The 12114-nt window shown below is 43.2% G+C and overlaps 1 protein-coding gene across 3 annotated transcripts in view; it reads right to left on the bottom strand.

Moving 5' to 3' along the window:
• The window catches only part of PTPN5 (protein tyrosine phosphatase non-receptor type 5), a 123005-nt gene that overhangs the window by 18405 nt on the left and 92486 nt on the right, over window positions 1–12114 (bottom strand). For all 3 annotated transcript variants that reach the window (XM_069072950.1, XM_069072943.1, XM_069072957.1), the window contains 2 exons: window positions 11261–11450; window positions 7516–7600 (listed from right to left, as the gene is read on the bottom strand). In XM_069072950.1, the coding sequence (XP_068929051.1) occupies window positions 7516–7600; window positions 11261–11450 (275 nt within the window). The remainder of the gene's footprint in view (window positions 1–7515; window positions 7601–11260; window positions 11451–12114) is intronic.

The raw sequence follows: 12114 nt of genomic DNA, 5'->3' as shown, positions 1-12114 counted from the left end.
CATTGGTCTCATTTATCAGGTGGTCTGCTCTCCTTCTGGGGCATATAGAAAGGATGTGATAAAGTGCCTCCTGAAAGAAGTTAAATCTGATGACCGTCCATGAAGGAACCAATAACATCCCCAGAAAGAAACTGGAAAAGATTTTAGGAAGGGTTAGGTTCTGGGCAAGAAATTGCTATGTAGTCATGGAACATAGAGTGATCTCTCTAAAGGAAGAGAAAGTAGCTTTATGGGTCCTGAGGTTAGAGGTGATATTTTTATGATTGGTGCCAACTGAAGGTATGGGGTTTAGAAGAAAAAGGCAGAGATGGGAAGTTAACAACTGGAAAAAAGACGGTATCTAGGAAAGGGAATTGGATATTCTACTCTCTCTGCAACAGTCATCTCAAACCTTCTTCTCAAGACTCCCATGGTACCCTTTAACTTGCCCTCTCAGTGATAGTCTTTTCCATTTTAAAACATTCCTCCCTTAGACTTTAACCATGCTAACTATAGTCCTCTATCATTCCTTTTCTCAGCTCCTTCTTTACTTAGTTCCTCTACTTCCTCTCTTCTTCTTTTAAGAGGCAATGGGGGATGTGACTTACCCTGGATTATATATCTAATAAGTATCTGAGGCTGGATTTGAACTCACATCCTTCTGACTCCAGAGCCCTGCTCTATCTACTGTGCTACCCACCTGCCTCTTCTTACTGTCTTCTTAACCCCCTGAACTCTAGCTTCAGCCCTCCTGAAAATACCACTGATATCTTAACCACCAAATAGAACTACCTCTTCTGAGTCCTCTTCCTTCATTATTACTGGGCAGCATTTGACAGTCTTCCCTGTACTCCCCTTTTGAACACCTTGTGCTCACTTGGTTTTCATGACCCCTGAGCTCTCCTGAGTCTTCTCTTACCTGTCAGACCAGTCTTTCTTGGTCTCCTTGCTGACTATTCACTCATATCATTGCCTCTAACTGTGGGTGTGTGCCCTGAGGCTCTCTCCTGGCCCATTTTCTCTTATTTCTCTATATTCCCTTACTTGGGAACCTCATCAACATAGGTTGAATTATCATCTCTATGTAGATGACTCCCAGATCTATATATCCATCCCTAATCTCTCTCCTGAGCTCTAGTTCCACATCAACAACTACCTATTGGATATTTAAACTGGATGTCCTAGAACCATTTCAAACTTGCCATGTTCAAAATAGAACTCATTATCTTTCCACCCAAACCCATCATTCTTCTTCCTTATTATTGTCCTTCCCTATGAATTTCCCTATTGTTGCCAAGGGCACTGTAATCCTTCCAGTCACCCAGGGCTACCCAATCTTAGTGCAGTCCTGACTTCTCATTTTCATTTAACCACACATACCATCTCTTGCCATATTTTATCATGTCTCTCTCCCATATATCCTATTTTCTCTACCCACACAGTTACTACACTGTGGCAAGTACCTCTTGCCTGGACTACTGCAACAGACTACTTTTGGTCTCCCTGTCTAAATCCTCTTCCCACTCCAATCCATACCCCGCTTTGCCACCAGCCACCTCCCCTACTCAGTAAACTCAGTGGCCTCATAGAGATCAAATATAAACTCCTCGAGTGGGTATTTAATCTCCTTGCAACATGGCCACTTCATACTTTTTCCAATACACTTTTCTGCTCAATGTGCCGCAAACGTAATGCTCCTTTTCTCATCACCGTGCCTTTACACTGGTTGTTTCCCTCTCCTGTCCCTCCTTACCTCCATCACTTGGAATCCCTAGCTTTTGATAATCATTAAATATCAAATTTATCCAAAGTCTGAATTAATCAAACAGACTGCTTTGCTTTGCTTTAAAATACCTTTTCCTTTGTCTGAAACTTGAAAGACCAGATTAGATTGGGGTAGATATTTCTCCTCCCTTTGTGACAGGATGCTTAGAAATTCAGAAATTCTCTTGGGGATACATTCTAGATAGGGAAGACAGAGACATCCTGAGAATGTAGATCTCCACTATCTTGTCATTTGATCTGTATTTACATGGACATCATAAATCTGAGTGACACAAACACCTTGGGATTGTGCAAAATCTTTGTTAAATCTTGTATTAGTCATTCAGAACTTAGACTCGGACTCCGTGTACATATATCAGCTAACTTTAAGGGAATAAATCAAATATCTTTTTTGTGTGTATCACTTAGTTTTGTTTGTCTCCTTTAACCAAACTTTGTAGGTTGACACTTTCCTCAAAGCTCAGCTGGTGAGCAATCTTTTAGACCTTTTCTTATGTCCTCTGTTGCTAGTACTTCCCCCTACAAAATTACCTTGTATATATTAAGGTGTGTCCCACTCAGACTGTATTTTTTTATGCCTTGGGAAGGTTAAGCACTTTTCAGATCAATGGTGGATCTGCTCTCATCTTGGAGGGGATAGAAACAACTACATCTGTGATTTCACTGATGGAGGGAACCTCTGGATGGGAAAGCCTCTAACAATGTACCTTCTTTGATACTTATGGCCTTAAGAGCTGCCTGGAGCACTCAAAAAGGCTAAAAGATTTGCTTGGGGGCACATAACCAGTATGTATCAGAGCAGAACTTGAATCCAGATCTTCTGGCCTCTGAGACCAGCTCAGGATCCACTAATAAATCGTTGGAGGCTTTACGGAGCTCATTTGCATATAAAAGGCCAGGAAAGCAACTGGGAGTTCAGCAGAAATAATGAACTGGCCCCAGAGAATAGTAATCTAGTTATCTTTTCCCTACCTACTCATTTTCCTGGACCCACTCCAGGGACAACTAAAAAGAACCTGGAGAACCCTTAACCTAAGCAGTATTTGGTGATTTGTAGGCAAATGATCACTACCTGGTTATGACCTAGCTTTAAGAATTAAAAGCTGGGAAATATACTGGATAGTTACAAGTTAGAGTGAGGTCTATCAATGAGGAGACCCAACCTGTAATGAGAAAGAAAAGGAGAAGGTAGTGCCCAAAGGGCATTCATTAGCTTGCTGGGATAATGCTGGAAGGCCTCTCAGGGGAGGTTTCTGCCATGCCTAAGGTAAAGGTTCCTGCTCTTTCCCAAACAGCACAGTGGTACCTCAGCTGAGGAACACAGCCAAGCAGTGGAGACTAAAGGGGCCCACCGAGGCTGATTCAAGTGAGTCCGAGCAGAAGCCATACTCAAAGGGGAACTCGGTTCTTTACTAGATACAGGAAGTACAGTGCTGGAGAGGGTGAAGAGTGAGGCTATTTGGGCAAACCATATGGAAGGTCAGACGGAAACCTGGTGGCTTGAAACAAGGACTACAGACCCAAAATTGGTAATTCTTTATCTCCTTTCTCCTCTAGATGCCCTCATGGAAATTTGAAGCCTTTTCCTCTGGGCGTGGGGGAAGAGTCTTTCTACCTTTTGGTGATTTAAACATTTACTTTGCTTTTATAAATAGAATTAGACACAGGTTTTTGTTAGTCTAGGTGTGTTTATAGGTAATTCAGTTGAGAGAGGCAATGAGAGGTGAGGGTGTTGGGGGTGGGGAGGGAGCTTTAAAGAACACTCTCTCTGACTGGGGGCTATGAGGTTTAAAAGCAAAACCAAACAAAATGTCTGAGAGAGTATGGATCTTTTGATAAAACTTCGGTGAGTTGAAAAATAGTTTATACTGGGAGACCCACCTAAGTCAATAGTAGGGAGTGAGGGATAGTAAAAAACGGGCAGAGCAATCTTATTCACTGTCCCACCCCACCACCGCGACATACAAAATACAATATTTACTTATTTTTGCACATGATCATTTGCCCCCAATAGCATGTACGTTCCTTGAGGGCAGGGATTGCTTTGTTTTTGTCTTGGTATTTCCAGTGCTTGGTAAATAGCTGGTGCTTAATAAATGCTTTTTCTTTTACTGATTGGCTTATACTACAGTTTGGTGATTTCAGAAGTGACTAAAGATCAAGGAATTGGCCTTGATGTGAGTGATCTGAAAGCTCTAACAATATATGATGGAAAGCATTAAGCATATTTCTTTGGTCTTGTTCTCTTCAACATTTTTATCCATTGGCCATGAAATAAAAGCACACTGGTCGAATTTGTGGATGACACAAAACTTGGATGGCTGGATGACCAAACTGGAATCCTGAAAGATCTCTACGGGCTAGAAGAAGATTAGAAGGATGGGCCAGACCTAATAGCATGGAATTTCACTCATCATACATATAATTTGGAGGCAGAAAGGGCATTAGAGATCATTTAGCCCAACTCTTATCATTTCATAGATGAAGAAATCAAAGCCTAGAGAAAGCCAGTGATGTGCCCAAGCTTACAAAAGAAGTAGGGAGAAGAGGGATCCCAAGGCTCTGTATACCACATCCCAGGCAGATAAATGTCAAGTCCTACATTTAGGTTCTGAAATAACTCCACAAGTAGAAGATAAGTTAGACTGTAATTAGTGTGTGAAACAGAACTGAAGTTTTTAAGGGACTTGAAGCTCATTATGAGTCAACAGTGTGATGAGGCAGTCCGAATAGGTTAATGTGATTTTTTTGTTGTTGTTCAGGTCCAGACATGGGATTTTGTCGGTAAGATGGCTCCCTCTACCAATACAGGTCTGCAATTGCTCTGCAACTTTTCTAGACTTAGTGGCCAAGGGACATTGAATGTTTAAATTACTTGGGGTTATAAAATCAGTATGCTTCAACAGGAAACTTGAACCTAGGCTTTCCCAATCCCGAGGCTAGCTCTCTGTTACTATGCCATGCTTAGAATTCTGGATGCTGTTCCCTGCCTTGCTTAGACTACATCTAGGAACAGTGTTCAGTTCTTAGCATTATAATTTAGGCAGTTACACATCCAAAGGGTCAGGGTGGTGACTGGAGTAGAAATCTGCCAAACAAAGATTTATAGAAGGAACTGAAGAGAAGGGAAGACTTTGGAAGGCTGTGATAGCAGTATGGTACCTGACTTCAGTGATTTGAGGGACTGTCACACAGATGACTAGTTCAACTTCTTTTGTTTGACCCCGAGGGCAGAACAAGATCAATGGCGGCAGTTACTGAGAGGAAGATTTTGGTTCCTTGTCAGGAACAAAACAATTCTTAACAATTACAGCTGTCCAAAAGTGGGATGAACTGCCTCAGACATAGTGACTTCTCTGTCACTGGGGATTTCCAGGCAAACAGATGGGCTTTCAGGACACAAAGAAAATAGAGGGATTCAAAAACACTTGTTGGGGATATTGTCACAGTGATTATTGCTAAGGCATAGGCCAGACTAAATGACTTCTAAAGTCACTTCCAACTCTGGGATTCTCTGATTTTATTTTATTTAGCTTTGGCTCTTTCCTAGGGGTTGGGGGGGGGGAATGTCTATTTTTCACTCTGGGGCGCATGCCAATGATCCCTTCAGGATGTTTCCCTGAGGCTATGGGGGACCCAGTAATGGTCCACAGACATTTCTGGTAGGTCTTAATACTCAAATGTGACTCTTCAACAAATGTCATTGTCTTTGGGCCCTGCCAGTTGTTCTTTTTCCCAGAAGATGATGACCTCAAGGTAGGGGACCTTGGGACATAGCAAGATCACAGGATCATAGCCCAAGAGTGGGAAGGGACTCTATGGACCATGTAGTCCAACCTCTTCATTCTATTGATGAAGACATTGAGGTCCAGGTAAGCTAAATTATCCAAAACCATAGGGGTAGGAAGTATCAGAAGCACAATTTGAACCCACATCCTTTGACTCCAAAGCCAGTGCTCTTGCCAATGTACCTTGCTGCCTGTCAAGTCAGAAGGGCCTTCCAAACATGAGGAAAGGATTGGGACAAGAAAATTCAAGCTCTCCTACTCGGATCCCTTCACCAGCCCTTAGCCTGGCAAAGTCAAATAGGATAATCTTTCTTTTGTATGACCATAGGTTAGAGCTAGAAGAGCTGTCAAAGTTACAGCCAATCAAACCCCTCATTTCACAAATGAGGGAACCGAGCCCAGGGAGGTTAACTGATCTGCCTAAGGATAGACACACAGATAGTAAGTATCTAAAGCAGGATTTGAACTGAGGTCTTCATAACCCCAAGTCCAGCACTCCATGCCTCCACCTTCTCTCTCCTCAACCCTTTACTTTCTAGCTTCTGACCTTACCATTCCACCAAAACTGCCCTCTCCAAAGCGACTAATGATCTAGTAGTAGCCCAATCCAATGGCCTTTTCTCACTGCTCATTCTCCTTAACCTCTACAGCTTATGACACTGTTGATCACTCTTCTCCCATACTCCTTTCTCTCCTGGTTCTTCTCCTACCTTATCTGACTCCTCTCTTCTGTCTCCTTTGCTGGATCCTCTTCAGATCACACCCTCTAACCACAAGTGCCCCTCAGGGGTCTATTCTGGGTTCTCTTTCCTTCTCTCATCAGCTCTCACAGATTTAGTTACCATCTCTATGCTGATGATTCTCAAATCTACCTTTCCCGTCCCCAATCTCTCTGCCGACCTCCAGGTTCTCATCTCCAACTGCCTTTTAGACATCTCGATCTGGATGTCCAGTAGACACCTCAAACTTAATATGTCTAAAACAGAATTCATTAACTTTCCCCCTAAACCATCCCCCTCTGCTTCTTTTCCTATTACTATAGAGGGCAATACCATCCTTCCAATCCCTCTGACTCCAAACTTAGGATCCATCCTGAACTCCCCACTATCTCTCACCTCCTACAATCAATCTGGTGCCAAAGCCTGTTGAGTTCACCTTTGCAACATCTCTCAAAATCCCCCCTCCCACCCTACTCCTTTGACACTGCCACCCTCTTGGTCTATTCCCTCATCACCTCTTGCATGGACTATTGCAATAGCTTGCTGGTGGGTCTGCCTGCCTTGAGTTTCTCCCCACTCCATTCTACTACTAAAAAAATGACTTTCCTAAAGTGCAGGTTCAATCTCATCACCTCCCTACTCAATTACCTTCAGTAGCTCCCTATTCCCTCTAGGAGCAAATATAAAATATTCTCTTTGGCATTCAAAGCTCTTCATAATCCAGTCCCCTCCTACCTTTTCAATCTTCTTACACTTTATTCCTTACCATGTACTTTTTGATCCAGTGACACAGACCTCCTGGCTATTTCACAGACAAGGCACTTTATCTCTCAGCTCTAGGCATTTTCTTGTCTGCTCCCCCTGCCTGGAATGTTCTCCCTCTTCCACTCCAACTACTGACCTGCCTGGCTTCTACAGGAAACCTTCCCCAAACTCTCTTAACTCCAGTGTCTTTCCTCTGTTAACAATTTCCTTTAAATAGTTTGCTTTGCATATATTTGTTTGCGAGTTGTCTCCCTATTGGACTGTAAACTCCTTGAGGGCAGGGACTGATTTTTGCTTCTTTTTGCATCCCTAGTGCTGAGCACAGTGCCCAGTACATTAAGCATCTGCTTAATAAATGTTTACTGACTAACAGATTGCACCACCTCACTGTGTCTGGGCTCCCAGGCCCTTCTGTGCTGAGACAGAAGCACAGCAGCCAACAGAGGCAGGCATTCAGGTTGGCAGGTATGAGTACTCACTGGGAAGGATGGTTTTGTAGCGATTCTTCCTCACCAGGCCAGGAATGTCATATTCTTTTGGATCCACAAAGTTCATGGGTATTTCCTGCCAGAAGAAGGGTCACATTAAAAGTTTCTAGGTCCATGACCATATACTAGGTAGATTTTTTAGCTTATAGGGAAAAAGCTATGTGCTGTGAGTTCCTACTGTATTTTAGCTTCAATCATCTCTTGGTGTCTCTGGTTATGTTTCCAGGAGACACTCACAGCCTGTCCCTGTTGTTGGTCTGGGGCTTAGGTTGGCCTCCCTCCTCTCACTCATCCTGCTCACTGGCTGGGGGAAGCCCTACTACTGGTCAGTGCTTCATAGCTTAGCCTCTGATCACAAATCATAAATGTGCTTTTGTTTCAGGATTCTCACATGAGACCACAAATCTCTTAAAGGCAGGGATTATATCTTTTCTCACTAACACACATTTAGTGAGGTGGTACAATGGATAGAATGGTGAGCCTGGAGATGGAAGACCCGAGAGCAAGTCTGACCTCAGACAATGACCAGTCATATGATTCCGGGCACTTCACTGTTGCCTGCCTCAGTTTCCTCACCAGTAAAATGGGAAAAATCACAGCACCTACCTCCCAGGGTTGTTGTGAGGATCAAATGGGGGACAGTATTTGTAAACCTAAAAACGAATGCTAGTATTATTATTCTCTATTATATACCAGGCACTGTGTGCTTGAAGGTGAGTCTGAATCTGATTCCTGGCATACATTTTGAATGTATTATTAAAGAGGGAGATTGTGAGCATTACAAAAGGAAGCAATGATCCCTAAGGGCCAGCCAAGGGTTCTTCAAGAACACTCCATGTTAGACTGACCTTGTTTCCCTTTTTTTCAGGGTTACCAGACTGATAGGTCAGCGGAGTACTATACTGATTAATAATACTAACAGCAATAGCTAACATTTATGTCGTACCTGCTGTATTCCAGGCACTGTGTCAGGTGCTTTCTAATTATGATCTCATCTGGCATAGTAGATGCTATCGTTATCCTCATTTTGCAGAAGAGGAAGCACATAGAGGTTAAGTACCTTGCCCAAGGTTACACAAACCGCAGATGTCTGAGGCCAGGTTTGAAGTGAGGTCTTCCTGATTCCAGATGGGCATCACATAGATGCCCCTGGCTGTAGATATATACCCGTATTTCAGCAAGGTATCTGACTATCAATCTCTCAGGCTGTCTTTGTGGACAAGATAGAATAATACATAGGTAGTAAAGCTAGTTGTTTTCAGAATAGGTCAAATGACCAAATTCCCAAAGTCATGGGCAACGGGGAAGACAATCACTAGCGGAGAACCTCAGGCATGTGTCTTTGGTCCTGTTCTGTTGGGCACTTTTAATCAATAACTTGGATTACAGCATAAAAGACAATGTGGAGATTCCACCACCCTGGAAGGAGCCCTAACCTGTTGGACAACTGAGTCAAGATCCAAAAAGTTCTTGACAGGCTGAGATAATGAATAAAACGGCATTGGGGTAATTAAAGAATCCTATACTTATATTTAAAAGCAAAATCAAATCAAACCAATTATTTAAGTATGAGACTGGGGAGGCATGTCGTGAAATATGAAAATGATCTGGAAGCTGTATTGGACCACAAGCCCAGGATGAATCAACAGTGAACCGTAGCAACGAGAGCAACCAATGTGATCTTAATTTCCATTAAAAGAGGTACAGTTTCCAAAAGTGGAGAGGCAGTTGGTCCTGATGTCCTCTGTCCTGGTGAGGTCATCTCTTTAATAGGGTTATGGGATCCATGTTTTAGGAAGACATCTAACTGGTGTGCTACCAAGGTAGTGATGGGACTCATAACCACAGCATATAAGGGTAGTTTTAAAGACAGTCATTGGTGGGGTGGCTAGGCAGCACTGGCCCTGGAGTCAGGAGGACTTAAGTTCAAATCTGACCTCAGAGACTTAACACACACAAAAAAACTAGCCGTGTGACCTTGGGCAAGTCACTTAACCTCAATTGCCCTGCCTTCCTCAATTGCCCTTCCTCCCCTCCAAAAAGCAAAAAAAAAAAAAAGTCATTGTCAAATGAGTTTTTATAGACTATATATCTAGGAGCTCTGAGCAAAGCTCCATGTCAGCTGGATTAGCTGGGAAAGGCTTCAGGTAGGAGGTGAGATTTGAGTTGGATTTTGAAGAATGGATTAGAATTATGAGAACGTCATCATGATGGTGATAGTTCACATTTACATAGCACTTTAAGGTTAACAAACTGTTTCACACAAACTATTTTATTTGAATCCCTCAACAATCATCGAGGTAGGGTGTATTATCTCCATTTTACATTTGAGAAAACTGAGGCACAGAGAGGTCACAAGAGGGTCACACAGGTAGTGTGTGAGGAAGGACATGAACTTGGGTATTCTTGATTCTAAATCTAATACTCTATGTAAACCAGGCTGCCTCTTCCAATATAAAATGTAACATAAATATAAAATATTTTAAAATGTATACCATTTTATATAAAAATTGCTGATAGTGTAATAACAATAGCTAATATTTATATAACGTTTTAAGATTTCCAGTGCTCTCTCTTTATGTGGCACATCAGCTCCTTTGGCCCTCAGAACAACTCCAGAAGGGAGGTACTATGATTATTTTTATCCCTATTTTAGAGATGAAAAAACTGACACTTGGTTCATGGTCCTTCCTGGCTCCATGGTCTTTCCTATCCTGACTCTCTGTTAAATGAATTTGTGTAAAAGAGGGAAAAATGAAAAAGTAGAGGAATGATATGAACAGAGACACAGACAGGAAAGTTGAGGCATATTTTTGTAAGTTGTATACTGAGTACATAAGCTAAAAAAAAAACCACCAGTTTAGAGAAAGACTGTGGAAAACTTTGACTTGCCAAGCTTAGGAATTTTCACTGTTTCCTGTAGACAGTAGGGAGCTATTGAAAGTTTTTGAGTAGGCCTGTTCTTTAGGGGAGTTAATCTGGCAATGGCCTTTAAAGTGGGTCATTGAGGGAGTATTGTCTAGTGAGGCTACTGCTATAGTCCAAGTGTGATGTGATAGGGTTTGGACTAGGAAGGAAAAGGAGGGTTTGGAACTGAGTCATATTTCAAAGATGAAATCAACTGGCCTTCATGGCTGAATATGGACAGGGGGCCTGGGGGAGACTGAGAAATTGAGGATAACTCACAGATTTTTAACCTTGGTCACTAGGAGCCTGGTGGTGCTACTGAAATGCAAAGTGAAGTTGGGAGGGTGAGCCAGTGTTTTCTACTCTTAAGGGCTCAATGGAGGGAGACTCAGTGTGTAATTTCTGTGACGTTCTCTCCGTGTAGGTTAGGATTTGGATCTGCCAGGGGTATGTCATCTGAGGTGAGGCTTTGGGAGTCATAAGATCACAGATGGAGAGGAAGAGGGAACCTCAGAGGTCATTTAATCTCACCCTCTTACTTATAGCTGAGGAAATAGGAGACCCAGATTTTTAAGTGACTTTTCCAAGGTCACACAGGCAGCAACTGAAAGGCAAGATTTTATTCTAGGGTCTCTGAGTTGAAATCCAGTGCCCTTTCCACCGTACCACACTGCCTCTCTGATTCAAATCCCCTGCTATTCCTGTAGAGAGCACTGGACTCACACGCATATGTCCACTGTATCTGCTTAGGAAGCATTTCCTGAATGAATTAGCGAACCAGACATTGTTCACAGAATGGAGAGAGGGCGATTTGAGGTTTGATACTCACAAAGAACTCTGCCTGCAGCAGGAATGGATCTAATGCCTTCTCATGGAGCTCCTCAGCTCGGAGGACCCGGGAGGCACTGAGCAGGTACTCGCGGGCTGATTCCTCACGCGGAGACATGATGTAGCCAAAGCCCTCCTCAGAGCAGCCTGGAGTGCACATGTCCAGTGTCAGGGACACATTTGAGCCCCTCCTGGAAAGCAAGGTCCTGGTGTCAGAGATGGATGACAGTGGTCCAGGGCTGGAGGATGGGGCCTCACAATGATGGGTGAGGACCCCGAGTTAAAGGATAGGGACCAAGGCTGAAGGATTAGGATCCAGTCCAAGGGTGGAGAGTGCAGGCTAAGTAATAAAGGGTAGACACTCAGGGATGAGCTCAGAAATGGAAGATGAGAGTTCTGAGATGAGGGATATAGTAAGACAGTTAACACTTCTTTTTAAAAAAGTTGTGGTCCTATTCTCTTGAAGAGTCCAAATTCTCACCCTGATATCAGTCCCTAAGGCTTTGGTCTGGATCCTTAGTCTGCCTGGAAATAGGCCTTGTATACAGTTAGAAGAGGAGCAAGGTCTAACCCTCTGGCCCTAGATGGGATGACTCTTGAATTCCATTCTTTATTCTCTCCCCACCTGGGCTGACTCCTGTCCTTCCTGCACTTTGGTGACTACAGAACCGACTACCAGGCACAGAGAGGAAAGGCAACCGCTCACAGTCACATTAGGAAGTGGCTTCATTCCTGGAAACCTTTGGGGAGGTTGGGGGTAGTGTGGAGAGTGTCTTCTACAGCCTGAGTGCCCCAGAGTGACTATGTCTAGAATCCAAGAAGACCTGGCAGGAAGGGCTATCGAAGATCATCTCT

Source organism: Petaurus breviceps, unplaced genomic scaffold (assembly GCF_028583685.1).
Source record: "Petaurus breviceps papuanus isolate PSGF00001 unplaced genomic scaffold, PetGlider_PUasm1.0 140, whole genome shotgun sequence".
Taxonomy (NCBI): domain Eukaryota; kingdom Metazoa; phylum Chordata; class Mammalia; order Diprotodontia; family Petauridae; genus Petaurus; species Petaurus breviceps.
This window is presented reverse-complemented; position numbering and strand designations above follow the sequence as displayed.